The 21,132-nt window shown below is 40.4% G+C and overlaps 1 protein-coding gene across 4 annotated transcripts in view; it reads right to left on the bottom strand.

Moving 5' to 3' along the window:
- Positions 1-21,132, bottom strand: part of SERGEF (secretion regulating guanine nucleotide exchange factor) — a 256,381-nt gene that overhangs the window by 95,284 nt on the left and 139,965 nt on the right. For all 4 annotated transcript variants that reach the window (XM_048855834.2, XM_048855836.2, XM_048855835.2 and 1 more), the window contains one exon: positions 6,089-6,125. In XM_048855834.2, the coding sequence (XP_048711791.2) occupies positions 6,089-6,125 (37 nt within the window). Of the gene's footprint in view, positions 1-6,088; positions 6,126-21,132 lie in introns of those variants that run through there.

Below are 21,132 nucleotides of genomic sequence, written 5' to 3'. Positions count from 1 at the left end.
ACAGTTGTATGTGCACAGTTAATCTACTGAAAATGACTGGTCAGGCATCTGTTTGGGTTTGCAAATGGCCAATTGTGTATGCAGCCATGGATGCAAAAATTAGGTGCGCAATTAGATGTGACCAACTGTGAAAATCAGGCCCTCCAATATCACTGAACATTTTGCCTGATTAAAACGTAGCTATCTTTCAGAAGACATGGAATCAAATCTTACTTTTCACAGAGATGAAAGAAGGTTTGGAGATTGCATGTTACAAAATATCTCCACTGGCCTCTTCTCCACAGAATTTTCCACCTGGGCACCTCAACAGCCACCAGCAACAACAGAAGCTGTAGCAGAGAAGCTGCTGGGTTCTTTTTATACCTGTGGCATCTGAACTAGCTCAAAGGGGGTCTAGCTGACATGGTGGTTAAAATGCCAGTGGTCACTGGCATCTTGTCTACATTAAACCTCCCACTTCTACTACCACTGGTGGAGCAGCACTGGAGGAAAAATTTAGCGGGGAAATGTTTATTGTAGACAAGGACTTAATCCCTAGTGGACAATCACAAAACCCACTGCAGAACTCAATGAGACCGTCAGTCTTTGCTTGAGACAGACTGAAGGACTGGGAACATTGTTGTGCCATAGATCTTTTTTACACTGGTAGAACTTAGTGGGAAAGCTGTATTGTGCCTTCCTCCACCACATCCAGCTCTAGTTAGTTTTATTGATCTTAACATTTCCAGAGCACCATTTCAGCTATACTTAAACCTTTCAAGTCTGGTTTTCTACTGGAAACGTAACTTCAATTTACTATAGCAGGGGCTACAGTATTTTACTTGTCATCAGAAAGAGGACCAGGGAGAAAATGTGTTCCACAGACACAGTCTTGTTTTAATTGTGTGGCAACTAGTTTAGTTTTGCAGCAGTCCAGTACGTGTGACACTCAATGTCACCATACTCAATGTCAGTAGTTCAACCACTGTGAATAACCCTACAACAACAGATAACCAGTGAACGTTTGCAAGAGAAAAAACAGTTCAAGGGAGACGAATTCAGTTTCAACCTGTAGCATGTAATAAAAGGATCATAAATACTATTCTGATGGTTTGTGATGTCTTCCTATCCAGAACTCTGGAACTATTAAAGAATGGCCCACCCTAGATGGTCTACCCCAGTTTGTAGAAGTCCAAGTCATGCTGGGACAGGACTTTGGGGACCAGAACCAGCTGGCATCAATTTCTGTAGCTCCAGTGATTTCCTTTGCAATTCAACAGCTGAGGATTTGACCTGGAAGTTTAGTGAGCGCTATTTGACTATTCATCCTGTACAGACATGATCAATAAACTTCATATTTTATATACTTCACTATCAAGTCTTAGTGCCTAGATTTAAGGAGCTCCTTCAACCTGGGAGTTAGCAGTATGCTTTTAAATCTGCTTTTTAAAAATAAATATTTTCCCTTCTGCATCCTAAAGTCTTGTTGTCTTACTTCCCTTCTTTCTAAAAGTTATATCTTTTATTAAAATTATACAAATGAGGAAAGCTGATTTCTCCAAGAAGAAGCCAAAACAAATTATATTATCTTTTAATGGATTCTGGAAGCCAAAAATACTGCGATCTTTTAATGGATTGACCTGTTTATAACTCACTACACAAGGAGGATAGAGTAAAATTATAGAGGAGAGGAAGGAAAATTGGAGTGAAAACACATTATGTTTATGCTTACATTAGGAAAATTGTACAACTATTTAACAAAAGCAGTAAACATGTCAGGACCTGTTAATTTAATAAGACGTCTACACTTCTTTGATGCTGGAGGCACTCCACCTTCAAACTTGTACTTCACAATGCAGTAAAGACATGCATATGTTCACAACAACTTCACATTTACAAACTTATATTGCTTGATTATTCTACATCCCACATGTAGTATGTCAAGTGTTCTATTTCAGGATAATTATTCTCTTAGAAAACATATGTTTAGAACATAGCCCCACAGAGAGAAAAATCTGTAATATAGCTCATTCTCACAAACACACAACTTCCATGCTTCCATGTACAGAAGAAGTCTCATTATATAATTTTTTCAGGGGTTTGAAGGTTTTAGTCCCCCAATCCTGCAAATTTTAAGCCCATGCTGAGCATCACTACTGTGAACATGGTTGTATCATGCAAAGATCATGGCATGATCCATCATGACCTTAGATGTTATTGATCATATCTTCCTCAGTATCATAAGTTTAACACCTTCTCATACAAGGTTAAAATGTCATCTTTCATTGTGAACTTCATTGACAACTTTCTGTGAAAACTTCCTAACAAAACTGAAAATGTGAGCACTGAGAGCATTTTGGAAATACAAGACAGAAAGTTGCCCAATATTTACAAATATTATTTTTGGATCCATGTGAAAATGTGAATCCTTGTTCAAGCAAAGGGTCACATGAACATGCAAAAATTCACAGCTGCATGATTTTAATGACAAAACTCCATGTCATGAGACTCCTCGCCCCCACACACAAAAAACATCACTGAAAACAAAAATGTGAACATTTCTATTAAAAAGTTAGCATGAAAAAAATCACAATTTTCCACATCCTAGCTAGTATTTCAAACTCCCAAGATTCAAATTAGTACATGATATGGCAAATCACAGTCTCTCACATTTCTATAACGTTAACGGTCACCTAATGACCAGATTAGAACAGAAGGTCTCCCCATTTACCCAACAACAGCAGTGTGAGATTGGGTCCTTGAAGTCAATAGCTAAACTCCCATTCACTTTAATAGGAGAAGGGTCTATGGCCTCAATTCTACAAAAGATCCACTAAGAGCAAACAGTCCACCTGCGTAAATCTCTTTATAAGACTGGGGCTTATTAACAACCCTATACGGGAGAGGAGGGAAAAAACTTTAATGGAGGAAAAACAGGGAAGTAATACATCAAATAAGCTACCTATGAAGAGGCACAAAATCACACATGACGATAGACTGTCCATAGTAACATGGAAGGAAAATTAGCTGCCAAATAGACCTATTCAAGACAATTTGCACTATCAATAAGACTAGGAGGAACAATTTCTTCACTAAGTTTAAGAAATTAATGTAAAATGTATTTTCTGGGTCTCAAAGGAAACGTTTTGACTTAAAAGGAAGATACAAACAAAAACACACACCGTATGTGTTTGCCTATAAAGTGCGTGTATGCATGCTTTCAGAATTGAAATTGCTTTAATATTCTAGGGTTTGGGGCTGTTTGTAATTTATATATTTCTTTTACTACAGAAAGTTTATGTTTTTTTTTAATTTGAAATCCATGCAGGGTAAGTGTTTGGAAATCTACTAATAAAGCATAGATTATTTATCAGTGCTCATTAAAGTCTCTATTATAAATGCTATTGAAAAACTGTACAATCAAACATACATATTTATTATAGATTGCGAGATGTATTTAACTAGTGAAAAGATTGGCCATTTTGAACTAGCAACAAGTTATGAAAGGTTGGAAAAAATAATCCTTTCCACAAAATTCAACTTTTTTAAAAGTATTTTTTAAAAATTCACCGCACAAGTAGGTCTTACCATAACGCTTTAAGTTAAAAAAAAAACAGCAACAAAATATTTCTGTTGTGATGTCACAATAAAAATATCCTTAACTTTATGCTCTGAGAACATTCCTACAGAAGTCTGTGAGTGTACTCACAGGGCATGAAATTAGGTATGTAAAATCTTTACACAATTGACATTAAATTTCCTGCTAGTTGTTTCAAAGGTATTTCTTTTCCCTGCATATTTATTTTTGAGATTATCTCTATGTGGCAGAAGATTATTTACTAAGAGGACATTGGGAGGGACAGGGAGATAAGGGTTAAACCCAATACTTTGCTTTCACTTGCACTGGAGAAATCTGCTACTAGCTAAATTTTCAGTCCATAAATTCAGTGAGAAGCCCAATGTGAGTTTTCAGATTGCTAGTTGGCTTTCAACAGCACCCGAGTCCCTAATCAGCAAGGGCATGTGACAATGAACAACTGGTTGGGGGGGGGCGGGGGGAGATACCTTCCCATAGTCAGTAGAATTAATCAGATTGAATAGTTCATAATAAGATTTATCATACAAGGATAATCAATTATATGCTGCGTCCAAAATGTGCTCTGTAGATGGTTTATGAATCTAGAATCAAGACCCCAACATGAAATAAATACCTCCTTGAAAACAGTACATGAATGTGCATCACGTATCAAATAGCCAATTTTCAAAGATATGCAGTAATGATTCCTGTGGAGGTGAGCGGGAGCTCAAGGGAGCTATTACAGACATTCTATTCATTAGGTTCAAAGGGGCAGTGTAAGGGCATGGCACCCACCTCTCGCAAGCACCCCTTCTCGTCAGGTCTGCCTGCGGTCTTTAAATAGTCCTGGCCCTGGTATCTGGCCGTGCCCCCAGGGCTTCCTCCATGGAAGCAATGGTTTTGCCCTCTTGGTGTACTCCGGCTCCAGTCTCCAGCTGGGCCACTACAGTTCTCCTTCTGGGATTTCTTGCTGTCTGGTTGTAGGCCAGTTCCCCAGTACCCTCCTGGGGGGACCCAGGCCCACCAACTACTCCAGGTCTCAGCCATGTCCCTTTAACTACAGTGTTTTCAGTTCCCTGGGCCACTTTCCCACAGCCCCAACCTTCGCCCAAGCTTCACCTTACCTTAGGGCTCACCTAAGTTCAGGCCCAGCAGCCAGCCAACAGCTCTTCCTGACTGTCTGCTGCTCCTTTTATATGGCCCTCCTGGGCCCTGACTGGCTGCTTGGAGGACTCCTCTACTGTTCCTTTCCTGGGATAGATATGGCTGGACACTGAGGCCTCCAGCAGGAGGCCTCTGGGCACAGTCCACCCCATCACAGGCAGATGGACAGATACGACTCAGAAAACCCGTTCATCCAAAGAATCTTTCTTTTCCAAAAAAAAAAAGTCTGTACTAAATAAAATGGGCTGCTTGGACCTAAAATGGATAAGTCATGACCCTATTTTTGTAAAACACACACAAAATATTTTCTGATAAAAACTATTATATTCATAGTCTATCTGGGTAACTACCAGACTTGCTCTGATTTTACAGGATACACAAGGATGTATGTTTGGATACTGGAGGGCATGACTCCCACTGATTCCTCATTTAGTGTCACAATTAGGCAAATTCCTTGTTTAACACCTTAAAGCCTGAACCAGTAGAGGAGTGTGGCCTAGCGGCTAGGGCACTGGACTGGGACTCAGGTGCCCTGGGTTTAATTTACAGCTCTGCTACTGGCCGATCTTGAGTAAGTCACATCTCCCCTCTCTGGGCCTCAGTTTCTCCATCTGTAAAAATCAGGCTAATGATACTGACTTCCTTTGTAAAAGCATTTCAACATCTACTGATGGAAATTGTGCTATATAAGAACTGGGTATTAATAATTACTATAATTATAATCATGGGGCTTCGGTCCCAGTGCACATCAGCAGGTATCCTGTGAAGTCAGTAGAAATTCAGGATCTGATTATTTCTGGTACTGGAAGACAGGATTATCTTTCCATTGGTGTTAGGCCTAGAACCTTTCACCATTACTATAGGAGCCACATTTAAGTGGAGAGGTACTATATATGCTAAATAAAGCTGGCTGACATTTTAAACATTTTCAAAATTTCAACAAAAACTACAAGAATTTTTCCATGAAATATTTCACTTAAAATGTTTACCACTTTTTAACCAAGATTAGCTGCTCCTTTGAATTTGAGACTTCATGCTTTAATGGTTCGATTGTAAAATATGTCCTAGGACTACTTAAATTAATTTTGCTGTTACACTCATTAACTCCCCTCTCTCCCTTTCTCTGTAGCTAGTCAGCAAGAGCATTGAAAAGTGCTATCCAGCTATCATGATTACCAGTGCTTTTTATATTTCAGATTTCTTTTCTCACCAATACAAATGGATTGTTTCCTCCTTTCTGCTACCATATTCCGCTCTACCAAGCATTCTGCAATAATTCATTGGGTACATTTTCTTTTAATCTTGTGCTACTTACAAATGAGAAAAAAAAAGCAACCATAGCATTTGATATAAAATTAAGCTACTTACCAACTACTGCCAGATTATGCTCTGAGCCACATGCAATCTGCAAAAGAAATGTGAATGAATGAAAGAGAATCTGCGGACAAGTTTAAGTAGATACAGTACTTGGACCAAGACAACCACAACAGGCTGAAAAACAATTGTGGTTTGTACAATGTAAAATTAAGTTTGAAGTATACTACTGTACATTTCGGAGAAAATTTCATTAGTGGTCTCACTTCATTTGTTAATGAACAGCTGTTTACATTAAAAAAAGACAACCAAAATCACAATTGGTACTTCTATCCTTTTTCATAAGGTAGACCACAGATCTGCAAAGACCTTAACATTATGCACTTGTATCAACAGGACTATTTGTGCACAAAAACTAAGCACAAGCATAAGTCTTTTGGGGATCAGAGTCAAAGGGAGAAAGATCAGGAATCAAATGGACAATGAAGATCTAATTTCCTTCTCACCCATTCACAGCTATTGATATTTCCTGAACAGCACTGAGGCATATTGGCAGGGCTGTGCGGTGAAGCTTCCAGTGATTCCATCCCCCCTGTCCTCATCTGGAGGAGAGGACATGTACTGCAAAGGATTTCATAATGCAGATTTCATAATGCTCCTTCCACCAGCATTAAACTCAGAATTTTTTTTGTAATTTGTATAGCTTAAAGAGCAATGCAATTCTTTTTTTAGCTTATTTGTTAAAGGCAGCACCACAAACTCACCTGAAAGCAGCTAATTTGGCTGAAATTTTCCCCCATGTCAATTTGAAATGAATTCTGTCCTGATGATCTGTGATAAAAGTGTGATCTATATTTTAAAAGGTTCCCCTCCACCTCTCTCTCTCTCTCTTTTTCTCTGCCCAGGACTTTAAAGTCAACAGTGACATGTACCCACAAAGCTTTTTTTAATTTTTGCTGCTGCTATGAAGATGGAAAATGCGTGAGCTACTGTCACACATGTCAGGGAATCTCAGTGACCAAGTTCCATATCCTAATTTAATCCCTAATAATTTAATACTCATTCCTTCAGTGGACCATACCCACTGCAGGCACGTAGTGCTACCTCTGCATTCTTCTGGAATATTGACTGATGGCCGCAATCATCTATCAGACATCATGTGGACTTCACTAGATAAAAGGTTCTTTTAATTACTTCCTTCTAGTTTTAACCTTTTGACCAAGTAAATCACCAGGAAAGGAACCCATACACCCAGTTAATAATAAATCTGGAAATTCACTGCTAATCTCTGAGGTTACTGAACTAACCAGAATAAACGGCAATCAAACTCTACTCTTCTATATAATATTTAAATAAGGATACTAGATTTATAGATTTTTAAGGCCAGAAGGGATCATTGTGATCACGTATTCTGAGCCTGTGCATTGCAAAGGTCATAAGATTTCTCCAAGTGCTTGAAACCCACAATTTTGGGTTGAGCTAGCATATGTCTATGACATCCAGTCTTGAATCATTATGTTAGAAGTAAACGCTATGATCATGGGTACTGAATATGCAAAACAGCACAACTGTGACATGAAAACACCTTATTATTAGCTAACTAGTAGCTGAAAGCCCATGTTGTGGCAGTTGGACCAAGTAAACCACCATATGTGCAGTCTCCCTCATACAACCAATGAATCCGTTGCATGAAAATTAGCTGTAGAGTAACAATGGTGTCTTGTTGAATTACCTCCGATATCACACTGGTCTCAGACTCTTGGCATTACATAGTGTGGCAAGGCACCTTCTCGGTCTCACCAGCCTCAGCTGTTTTAGCTTTGGTGAGTCGGGCTTGCGTAAACAGTCCTTCTTGGCTGCACAGGGGCAGTCTGTCCTTTTCTCAGCCAGTGGTTTGGGTTTGTTTTTCTCCCTTATGGGATGGAATGCAGCCTTCCCTCCTAGAGAGGCTTGTCCCTTGCTGCTACTTGTCTACTGGTAGCTTGACTCCTTCTCTCTCTCTTTCCTCCCCTTCTCCCAACAGGGGAGGGTTTAAAAAGGTCTCAGGCGGCCCTTAGTTGGAATCAGCTGATCCTAATTGACCTCAGGCAACTCCCTCTCAGTTGATCCTAATTGATCTCTAGTAACCCCTTCTCAGCTGAACCTGACTGACCTGTAGTCACCCCTCCTCAGTTAATACGGAGGAGGGCCTTTTAACCTTCTGGGACTGTTTTCTATCCCCCCTCCCACTCCTTGCAGCCATCTGTCCTGAGTTTACCACAATAGCTATTACCTTACTGTCACATGGGTGTAATTCATCAAGTCAACATGACCGAGAACTTAAAAATAGGATGGTAACAGACCACAAATCCCAGTGATGACTGAACCTGATGATACTCTGAACAATAAGCACTCTCAGCCATACTTGTAGCTGTTTCCATTACTTCACACTGACTCAGACATTCTAGGCTTCAGAGTGACATACAGAGTGACGGACAATCCTGGAATCTTATTTCATAGATGCTGTACGAATAAAGTTGACAGCTGAGATTCAACAAATCTCCTCTGGTTTCAATGTATTGAGCCAAGAAATGGAAGCGTCTGGGTTGGGAAAACTGCAATAAGAAAAACAAATTGTTTTAAAAGCCATCATGCATTTTGTGATGAATCTCATTTTCTGGAACAATTAATATATAAGGACTCAGAGAAAACAATGGCCTTGGAACGGTACTAGCAAAGTAGCTGTGAAACTTCTATCTTGCAGTGTTACAGCTACTCAGAGCTTCAAGCACTGGCATACTAAAATGCATAACATATCGCTGTATTATTGCACTCTTCGTGCAACAGGGCCATACATTATAGCAGTATTGATTTTTTGTGTGTTTTCATTGGCTAATGCAGCCCACCAATGATGGGGTTTAAAGGCTGATGCCATGGAAACAAGATCTGCTCATGGAAATGCATGTGAAGACTCGATGGGGAAAAAAATCAAAACAGCAAATTCTGTGTCTTCACTGCATGATGAAAAATGGGATATTAAAGCTGCCGCTAATAAAATCAGTGTGAAGCATGAGCTACCTAATCTCATATTTCTGTACAAAGTACACTGAACACAAACACTGTTTCAGATAGTTCTATGAAACAGGCTGTTCACCCTGCTTCTGTAGGTCTTGTATATTTAGAACTAATAGCCCCACTGAAAATGCCATGTGTTCAAAACAGAACACGCTGTTTAGAATGTGTGACAGCTCCGCGAAAGAGGCATTTTGTTCCAATACCTAACAACAACAATTATCCAGTCTGCAACTCTGACAGATAAATAAAGCAAGCTGGTGATCACTCATTGTTTTGTAATCCACTCATACAACTGCCACCAACAGCAGCACTCTGAGAATCTCTGCCTACACTACACAGCCATCCACTACCTAGTTTACCAGGGTTTATGGGAATCTGCCACAGTGGAAGGCAGCAGCAAAAGCAGAGTTCACTGCATTATAGGCCTTGTCTACCCTGGTAATTTGCCCACTTTATAGCCATTGGTGACTAACCACTTGTGTCGCTGCACCAGTGCCATCTCCTAATGCATATAAGACAACCCATTATAAGCAACAATTTACACCAGTGCAACCTTTTTCAAGCAGGGGAAAACTGCACTGGTGGAAACAGCCGCTGTGCCACCAATCACTGTTATCAAGGCAAGTCCCATGCATAGACTAGGCTATTGGCAGTCACCTTGATTTGCCCTTACTAACACAGGGCAGAGACATGGCAACCCTGGTAGCAGCAGCAGCCTCTGTGCTCCAGTGGGGAATTCACCCAACAGGGGAGCACAGGATGTTTGCACTGCTGCCCTAGCCCAGGGTGACGTCACTGTGACAGTTCACCCCATAAGGCTTTATGGAAATATGCTTATGAATGTATATATATGACATAACTGGAATATGTTTTATGCTACATATGCCATGTAACCCATCTCTATAAAGGTTATGATCTACTGAATATATTCATCCTATTTGTATGCATGTGTCATTGTTGTATTCGAAGTTATGAATATTGGCTGTATACTTGTTTGATTTTAAATAACCTTACTAAGGCATTTGGTCAGCTTCTTTAGAAAGGAAATTGCAAGTTAAATGCCCAATCAAGAAGCATTTAACGAACAATGGATGTTGGAAGGCCCCAATCCACATAAGAAGTCTTCCTGGAGACATTCAAGATACCATGTGGGCAATGGCTGCTACCTGTAAAAACTAAGTCATGCATGGACATGTGACTTGCCCAGGTGACTCCAAAAATACATCTTGGAGCTGGACTTTGCATAGGAGAGAGGAGGGGGTCTCCTCCCACAAGAGAAAGTCTATTTAAGCCCGTGGGAGACCCCTCCATTTTGTCTTCAGCTGGCTAAAGAGATAGCCCCTACACCCCCAAGGATACCTGAAAGAAACTGGAACTAAGGACAGTAACTACAGGGGGTGTGAGTGATTGCTGGACCCAGACTAGAAGAAGTCTGGTCTGTAAAAGGAAGCTTACTGGAATTCCTCTAAGGGTGAGGTTTTTATCTGTTTTCAGAGTTCTTACTGTATTAGACATAGACTTACGTGTTCTATTTTATTTTGCTTGGTAATTCACTTTGTTCTGTCTGTTACTACTTGGAACCACTTAAATCCTACTTTCTGTATTTAATAAAATCACTTTTTACCTATTAATTAACCCAGAGTATGTATTAATAGTGGGGGGGGGGGCAAACAGCTGTGCATATCTCTCTATCAGTGTTATAGAGGGTGAACAATTTATGAGTTTACCTTGTATAAGTTTTATACAGGGTAAAACGGATTTATTTGGGCTTTGGACCCCATTGGGAGTTGGGCATCTGAGTGTTAAAGACAGGAACGCTTCTTAACCTGCTTTCAGTTTAAGCCTACAGCTGTTAGGGGACGTGGTTCAGACCTGGGTCTGGGTTTGCAGCAGGCTAGTGGGTCTGGCAGAAACCAGGCAGGGCACTGAAGTCCCAAGCTGGGAGGGCAGGGAAGGCAGGGGCAGAAGTAGTCTTGGCATATCAGTTGGCAACTCCAAGGGGGTTTCTGTGATCCAACCCATCACAATCACTTTAAAATGTAGCCTGGATTCCACTAGGAGCCCCACTGGGAAAATCTTCCTAAGGGATTCTCTGAATCAGTGCATCCCTCAGGCACTGCTGCCATATCCCTGTCTCTCACTGAAGGCTGTGCCTGCCTCTTGCAGAACCCCGGCTAGATTGGACATCTTGCTTCATTCCAACAGAAGACAGCATAACCCAGAGGTGAACCAAGGCTCCTGTCTGCTTCAACTTGAAGTGCAGGGTCGTCCTGTGAGCATCCCAGACAGCACGTCAGCCTCTTAAAATATAACCCTCCCACCTCAAATTAGACAATCACCCAACGTAAAAAAACTATTAGTAGGAGTCAGAATTTATGTTTTGTTGGTAAGTGAGATGCCAGCAAGGGAGAATGGGATCACCAAAGACATAACACACACTTATATTAGGTGCAACTAATTCAGCAATGACTATAGTTTTGTAACACAATGCTGGTATGTACTGCAACAGCCATCATTTTTCAGCTACTTGGCCTTTTTTCTGTGTTGCAGAAGAAATGAAACTCTAGCACACATCTGCATATTCCTGGAGGATAGATAAATACGTTGAAGTCAAGAAGATATGGAGCTTCTGCACACAATATTGTTTTCCAGTTGGGCAATTATGTTACGCTGTATATTTAAACAGATAAAAAAAGGTCACATTTCTTAACAGAGAGTCAGAATCAATCTCTCGCAGTTATTGAAGCCCTCTGGAATATTAGACAACGCAACCCCCTTCAAACTAAAATCTCTCCTCTACCAAAAAAACCCAAAACACTATCTGAGAGTGTTTTAGTAGTTGTTCACATGCATATAAACGTATTTTAATCTCTATATATCAGAAAGATTTCAAAGCAATACACAAACAACTAATCAAGGCTCACAACACACCTTTGAGACAAGGAAAGGCATTTCCAACTGAAACTGCAGAAGCAACCAGATGGAACCTAACTATTCATGCTGAAATTTAGCTGACTCCTCAGTGTTAACACCAATAACTCCTATTAAACAAGCCCAGGGATCTTTAATGGTCACATACAATCAGGTCTCCTGCTCTACATCACATCTGAAAGACATCAGCAGCACAGTATCAGGGGGCAGCCGTGTTAGTCTGTATCCACAAAAACAACAAGGAGTTCGGTGGCACCTTAAAGAAAAAACAGATTTATTTGAGCATAAGCTTTCGTGGGTAAAAACCCCACTTCTTCAGATGTATGGAGTGAAAATTACAGATGCAGACATAAATATACTGACACATGAAGAGAAGGGAGTTACCTCACAAGTGGAGAACCAGTATTGACAAGTCCAATTCGATTAGGGTGGATGTAGTCCACTCCCAACAATAGATGAGGAGGTGTCAATTCCAGGAGAGGCAAAGCTGCTTCTGTAATGAGCCAGCCACTCCCAGTCCCTATTCAAGCCCAAATTAATGGTGTTAAATTTGCAAATGAATTTTAGTTCTGCTGTTTCTCTTTGAAGTCTGTTTCTGAAGTTTTTTTGTTCAAGTATGGCTACTTTCAAATCTGTTATAGAATGTCCAGGAAGATTGAAGTGTTTTCCTACTGGCTTTTGTATGTTACCATTCCTGATGTCCGATTTGTGTCCATTTATTCTTTTACGTAGGGACTGTCCGGTTTGGCCAATGTACATGGCAGAGGGGCATTGCTGGCACATGATGACATAGATAACATTAGTAGACGTGCAGGTGAATGAGCCTCTGATGGTGTGGCTGATGTGGTTGGGTCCTCTGATGGTGTCGCTAGAGTAGATATGGCGACAGAGTAGGCAATGAGGTTTGCTATAGGGATTGGTTCCTGGGTTAGTGTTTCTGTGGTATGGTGTGTAGTTGCTGGTGAGTATTTGCTTCAGGTTAGGGGGCTGTCTGTAAACAAGGACTCGCCTGTCTCCCAAGGTCTGGGAGAGTGAGGGATCATTTTCCAGGAGAGGTTGTAGATCATTGATAATGTGCTGGATAATCAGCAGCAAAGTGTGACAATGTGATAATCAGCAGCACAGTGACTCCTTAACCCAGACAGCCAGCTAACGCCACCACATCCTGTAGCATTTTGTGTTCCTTGATGTTCCTACTCATTATGCTCTGATTTACTGAGCAACCCAAGTTAGTTGGTGAGATCTGGTGGCACAAGGTAGCACAGCTGAGTATAAACATACCAAAAATAAGTAAGTTAAAATATGTAATTATTAAATTGATAAGATAGTATGAGAGGGGGATGGAAACAAATCAGAGGCTTTTGAGGATCACGCAAAATGTGAGGAAGAAAAAGAAGTTAAGGGGAGTTCTCTGTTTTTCCTTTCCTGGGTCCTGGATGGAAGGATCTATTTTAGATACTTATATTACCTCCATCACCATGGCATCTGAGTGCCTCACAATCTTTATTGTATATATGCTCCCAGCATCCCTGTAAGGTAGAGAAGAGCTATGCATTTTACAGATGGGAAATGGAGGCACAGAAAGACTAGGTGACTTTCCAAGGTGACAGAGGAAGGAATAGAACTCGGGGTCTTCAGAGGCCCTTAGTGCCCTAACTACTAAAGCATCCTTCCTCTCTCTCTCTCTCTCAATTCTCCCCTGTGAGAGGGCATCAAGTCAGAGACCTGTTGAGGAGGAAAGACTGGAGCTGTAAAGAGGGAAAAGGGACAGTGTGGTGGGTTAGGAGGAGGGAGAAAGAAAGCTGGACATGGTGATGTGAGTGGTGAAAGAGAGAAGATCTCAAGCAGCCTGGACAAGCTTCTGAACATATTGGCACTTACCCAGAATGAGCCTCCAAAGCTTTTGAGCGTTGACCATGGCAATTCAGACAAGAGGTAGCTGTGAACCTATGCTCTACTCAGCTTCAAAGAACTGTGTAACATTCCATGATAATAACCCTAAATACCTTTAGCAGGCCTCTACATTATTTTTCAAATGACAGATGTCTAAGTGGAAAGGAACTATTAAGTCATCTAGCCCATGGCCCAGCCAGTACAGGAATGCTCCCTCAGTACATCAGCTTTTAAAAGTCCTTGGATATGGGGGCCTCCAGCACTTCCCTTCAGGGGAAAGATTATACTATACTATGGCAGTGGTTTTCAAACTGAGGTACGCATACCCCTAGGGGTACACCAGCTCTCATTAGGGGGTACGTCAGTAAAATCCTGTAATGACGGACAATACATTTAATTCAGTAAGACTTGGCAATCTATTCATAAGTATATTATGACCCTATTTCAGATGGGGGGCCCAGTAGATTATATTATTTGGAAAGGGGTACACGGCCTAAAAAGTTTGAAAACCACTGTACTATAGGATTTCTAAACCTGAATGAAGACATGAAGTTTAAGGACTTTCATTTAGATGGCAGTCACTGCATTCTGATTTTTAGTACATTAAGGGATGGTTATTCTACAGACAGTACCCTGTGGCATGAAGAAAGGGGAGGAGAGAAGATCAAAAAGGTGAGCACAAAGGCACTCTTTCATCTAAGATTTGATATAGATGTTTGACCACAGAGTGACATGATCTCCTTGACAGATCTTGTCTCATTAAGGAAACCAGCAAGGCCAGAAGCAAAGAAAGACTTTATTCCTCCAGGGATTAGAAGCCAAAAGGGAATGATAAGAGTTGACAGAGAGATTGCAGATGACTAAAGATCAAGGTTTATATAATATGGTATAATCATTCTTTCCTAGTGCTGTTCCTTCATGCCCTTGATTAATGTATTGTAACTGATTTGTACTGTTTGACACATACTGACTAACCACATTTTGTATGCAGAATTCCACTGATATGGGGAAAGGGGGAGGAACTGAATATAATTAGTGAAGCTGTCTTGCTTCCAATGATCCTTCACTAGGAACTTTGTGTTCCTCTTCCAGATCACTTGACTCCTGATGGATAAAGAGAGGCAGCTTGCTAACCTAGTCACTTTCCTTGGTTAGTCCCAGGCTAAATGTAGTTTATTGCAATACAAGCTAGCCACACAAGGGTATAACCCCACCCAGAGCAGCAGTTTAATGCCATTCCCTGCTGCTGGGAATGTCAGTGGAAAATTGTGAGGGCCAAATAATCATGAGATTTGACAGTCTTTTCTCTGTGTTTGCTATTTTCTGCCAATCTAATCTTTCGTTTATTGAAATACAATTTCTAGCTTTGTTACAAAGGGGGAGTCATAATAAAATTTAAAGTGAGGCTTTGTTATTTCAACCTGGCAGAAAACGTTCCTTACCCAGACAATGGGCCAAATGCTGGTCCATCACACAAAGCCCAAGCACATGGGCCTTTGCTGGGGTAGAGAGTACTGCAAGGGATTAAATCCTGGCCCTATCCTCTCAACTAACCTGGAAGCAGGAAACCTCCCAAACACTAACGGGGTTTGATCAGTAGATCAGCATAGTTTACAGACCAGCTGGCCATAGCCTGTGTCCATCCCCACAACCAGTCCCAAGCCCACCTCCTCACTGCAGACATACAGAGAAATTCACTGCAGAATATTGCCTAATTTGCGCAGGAGATGCAAAATTCCCCTTTCTGCTATCCCTCTGTGACAGTCTGGGTGCAATCTGGGTCTTGAATGTTTGTGGGAGTTGGAGACAGCATTAATCCAAAAGCAACAAAATATTTTTTGAAGTGATTTATAAAGCACCTCTTAAAACTCTAAGCAAGGAGAACAAACACTGAAATGGAGAGGAAGAATGAAAGGTTCTGTAACTGATACAGTGCTCAGTCCCCAGGCAGGATCATGATCCCATTGTGCTAGGCAAAAATGATCACAAATGAGGACACGGTCCCTGCCCTGAATTTCTAGAATCAAAATGTGGGGAGAAGAGTGGTCAGACTAAAAAAAAAACTTGGAGGGGACAGAGGAGTTGTGTCTGTTTTGAAGTGGGGACAGATGAACCGAAATGTCAAGAGGAAGCAAGTTCTGTACCCATCTCTAGAAAGGCCTGAGCAGCTGCAGACTCAAAGATACAAATGCTATTGAGATCAGAGTACACATACCCCTCAGAATTAGGGTCAAGGCGGTGAGGGGAAGTGGCAAAATGCTGCCAAGGTATACCTCAAAGATCTTTACAAATCAGCAGTGTCAGTTTACAGTCACTCTGCCAGGTTCTAGGCAAGGAGTGTGAACACAGCTGAGTGCATGTAATAGATGCATGGTTATTCAAAGCAGAGGGAAAGCTAGTTGCTCTATTCTAAACAAGCTGAAAGCAACATGGAAGCTGTGTTAAGGAGGAAGCTAGAATAATTAAGCCTCATTGTCATGAACAGGCGATAGTACTGCAAGGTCATCAAAGAGTTATCAAAAGTTCCCATATCAGACACTTTCTCTCTTCCACATGTGAGGAAGAAAACATGGAACACAAAGCCTATATATTTCAAAAATTGTTAGACAAGCTACTGACTCTGCTATGCTACTTGCAAGCAAATCTTTGCCTTCATATTATTCAGATGTTTTCAGCTCAAGACTTCTATCCTGCAGAATGCCAAAAGGACAGGGTTCCAGCATCTTCCTTCTATGGTATTAAATATAGATAGAACTAGAGAACTAGCATAAAAGTCATCATTATCAATCCGAATGTGCTAATTTCTATCACTGCCACTTTAATGAAGCTAACGGTTCCATTAGGCAATAACTGTAGGCAAACATTCTGTCAAAGCACACTCTATTATTCAATATTTAAAAGCCTAAAATACAAGTTACAAAGGTGAGTGTAATATTTGGTAATAAAATATCAGCTTCTATATAGCAGCCTATTTGCAAGGTTCTTTTAAAAATGCATAACATTTGGGAACAGTTTTAGGCTTTCTGTAAGAGTCTGGGTTTTACATCTTTTTCCTTATTGCAAAATAATCCATTATAGTCAATTCATAATGGATTAGGAATATTTTAGTTAGCCTAGAAGAAATGACAGAGCAGCTAGAATGCAGTGCACACATTCGGGGAAATTCTGCTCTCACCTACACTGGGGTAAGCCTTAATTAACGTCAGTGACTTCACTTGAGTTTTTCTGGATTTACAGGGATGTAACTAAGGGCAGAATTCGGCACACAGGACCTGGAAGGAAACTTAACACCATAGACTTACTTGGACTTTTGTAGCACTCAAATCTGGTAAAGGAACAAGATGTTATTTTTAAAAGTTTATTTCAAATCACTGATTCATTGGTATGCCTCTCTTTTTTCTTGCATGTTTTTTATTTGTTTGGAGGAGCCCAAAGTATGTGCATCATTTATTAAAAAACAGCACCCAAACTACGAGGCACCATTATCAAGCGGTAATTTTTGAAGTAAGACACCTTAAAGGGGCTTGACTCCTTATCTTAAAAAAAACCCAACATCATAAATTGGGTCTGTAGCTTCCTCCAGGGTCAAAACCAAAAGGTCATGATTTTCAAAAGGGACTAGTGATTTGGTATACCTCACTTTCCCGGTGTCCAACTTGATTCGCTTTAAAGGGGTCAAATTGCCAGAGAAAGCACTAAGCACTCACCCTGTGAAAATCAGGTCCTTTTGAGGGGTCTCAAATCAGGCATCCAAAAAAGGAGACATCCAAAATCACTAGTCCTATCTGAAAACCGTGGCCAATGAATGTTGCAGAGAAGAATGACAAGTAAGGAAGTCACTCAAACACAGTGGGGCCAATACTGCACATCCTCAATTTTGTTAGTAGTCCCACTGAAGCTCAGTGTGGCTTGTTGGTTGCATAAATAAGAATTTGCAGGCTCAGGCTTTATATGGGCACATTGTATCTGCAGAAAAGAAAAAACCTCCACCATACTAGAGAAGCGAATGTTAAGGACACTGGAAATACAGCACGTCTGCCACCTACCCCAATTTGAAATGTACCTCGGGAAAAATTATGTAAGATAACCTTCAATTGTTCAGGAAGACAAATGCTGTGCCCTATTGTCAGCACAAGTCTTACAAATGTACACGTACAAAAATAAATGGAAAAATGTTAGCACCAACTTTAATATGTAAGTCAAAAAAACAGCAGCACATTATACTTTCCCCCCCCTGAAATATGTCAAAATAAACATTTAGAGGAAAAAGTATGAGTTTTATATATCAACTAACTCATCTTGCAAAGAAGCTTTTTTAATCTCCAGTGCAGCTGCAGGCATGCGGATGCCATGAGTTAGCTTTGTATAAGTTCCACAAGTCATGAATTCTACTGCCTGCCTGCTCCTTTACCCATTCCAATAAATGGTGCTTTTACCTTTAGGGTATCATGTAACGCTCTACTCTTGAAGCCTGGATTCTATATTTGGGCAGCACTTAGTAACAATCCATCACCCTGCAGTAAACGTATTGGAAATAAATAAATGTGACTCCATAAAAACGCAAGTTCCCAGCACAAAGATGAATGAAAAAGTTCTCCTGGGTAAGTAAGGATCAGCATGCAGTAGACAGAGACATTTGAGCCTGCACTTTAATGCAAGTCTCAAAAGGAAGTTTGGGGAAAAACACATATTCTGAAGTGACATACTGGCTGCTGTTAAGCGTATACTCATTAGAAAGCTGAATTCGCATAAAGCTTGTTTAATTCCATAACAAAATAATGTGAAGTCTTTTGCTTTGACATCTTGACTGTATTGCACAGTAGCTGAATCAGAAAGCCATCTATCAGCATGGAAACACAGCTGTTTGGCAAGATGAAATGGGAGAAGAATGAACTGCAAACCTTTGGAAGTAGCTGTATTGGGAGTGGGGTCAGAGAGCACAATATGCATTCCGTCCCATATAACCCCCCAAAAGTGGTAGCAAGCTGGCCAATGCCAGCCTGACTAGACAGCCCACAAAAAGACCTCTAACCAGTCAGGCTGTAGGACAATGTAAATTTGTTTCACACTGCAATGGTACATTTTAAATCCATATGTGGTGGTTTTCAGACTATTAGGGTCTACACCTGGGCAATGGCAAGACATTTCCACTTGCAATTTCTACCTCAGTGCAGGTGTTACAATTTACTCTGTTTTGTTTTCATGCATAGGTATGATCATTTGTTTCCTCTCTGTACTTGTGCATCAGCTTCAAATATCCTTTCCCTCACTTGTTCGCTCAGGACTGCATTTTTTAGGGCAAGGGATTCGTGCACTGGCAGCAGGGAATTAACTAGCCAGCATAACTTGGACTCTCCTAAGTTACACGGGGTGATGGGCCCAGTGCACAGCCAGAAGATGATCCAGAAAGTACGCTGCCTCCTAAATTGTATTATGCACTCCTCAGCTTTAGCAGATGATCTGGATCAATTATTCTTTATTACATGACCCTAAATGGAGCAAAGAGATCTTTGTAGGGTTGAAACAATGGAATGATAGCTTAAGCATTACCATGTTGTGATTACAGATGTCAATGATGGAGAAGTTTGATGTAAGGAGATTATGGTCTCTGCTTAAGATTTGTTTATGCCTGGAGTATGCGCGTGTACGGAACCTACATCTACAAAAAAATCCTGTGCAATAATCCTCTGTCTTCAATAATCCCTTACACTGAGAGTGGAGATGATCCAATAACGATTCTGTCTGCAGATGAAGCCAAAGAGGCCCTTCTGACTCAAACTCTGTTATATTTATATAGTCTGAGAATCATGCCTCTTTCTTCCTCAAAAGTAAACGTTTTCTTGCGTAAGAAGCTGGAACATAAGACATGTGAAACAAAAAACCAGCCTAGTCAAGAGTACTAGATCCACTGGTCTAAAGGGCTAACCAATCAGAGTATAAATAGACTCATTTCATATTTGTGATACCAACCTTGTAAGCATTAGAAGAAATAGGATCTGAAACATGCCCAGCATTGGCCTAACTCTGTTCCCACTGTGTTATAATGCACGAACTACAGGGGAGAATGGATGATTTCAGATAAAGCAAATAGATCAACACAACTCTGACAAGTGTTAACACCAAATTTCCAAACGTAGTGCTGAAATTCAAGATCCAATTGCGGAATTTCCATAAATAAATCTTACAACTAAAAGGCATTTTTCTTTTCTGTGGGACTGTTAAACACATTTCACAAGGCAACTTGTCCTTACCAAATATAATCAGTTTTGCAAGATATGAAATCCATAATAGAATTTTTTTCAAAAAAATTCTGACTGTTAAATGGCTGATCCTATTATAACATCACCTTAAGCTGACCACAGATGGGTATGAGTCCTAGTGAATACCCCCATTTGTGAAATACCGCTCATCATCATTCCCATATTCTGGAATCTTCAGAACAGCCTTAGAAAGTAATGATGAGCTGTATTTGACTTCAATACAATTATACATAAGAATCCTCTCACTTTTATTTTCCAGACCTGCCACATACAGACAATGCCATATATCAGATTTTGATTAGGAAAATAAAAATTGTTTTTTGAAAAAACAATACTTTAAGACATTTTCAGAATACATATACATGGTATATGTTGTACACACAGCTTATGCTGTGGTAATCCTGCTGTTCTGAATCTTTCCAATGAAGCAGGATCATCCTCTATAGTACTGTGTATATTTAAGAGGCCAGTTAAAAAAGAATCATGTTAAAAAGAATAATGGATGGATAGCAAAGTTCTATAACACAAACTTACTTAGATAGGTCAAGATTAAGAAGGTTTCTGAAGAACTCCAGAATGGCCTAAGAAAACTAGAAAAATGGGCCACATAGTGACAGATGAAATTTAGTGTAGACAGGTGCAAGATAACATACATTAGAAGGAATAATTTAAGCTACTCATACATACTGATGGATTCTAAATTAGTTGGAACCTCTCAGGCGAGAGATCTAGAAGTCACTGTGGACAGCTCAGTGGAGATGTCTGTTCAATGTGCAATGGCCGCCAAAAAAGCAAGATGTTCGGCTGTTATAAATAGGATAGAGACAGTAATGTCATTCTACAAACTGATTATATTTTACAGCCTCACCTTGAATGCTGCCAGGGCTAGGAGAGCTGACGCAACAAGACAGAGATTGAATGGTCTTGGTGTAAGAGACATAATGGAAATGTGTAACTAGA

Source organism: Caretta caretta, chromosome 6, assembly GCF_965140235.1.
Source record: "Caretta caretta isolate rCarCar2 chromosome 6, rCarCar1.hap1, whole genome shotgun sequence".
NCBI classification, from domain to species: domain Eukaryota; kingdom Metazoa; phylum Chordata; order Testudines; family Cheloniidae; genus Caretta; species Caretta caretta.
The sequence above is the reverse complement of the archived record's forward strand: the minus strand, read 5'-3'. Positions and strand labels throughout refer to the sequence as shown.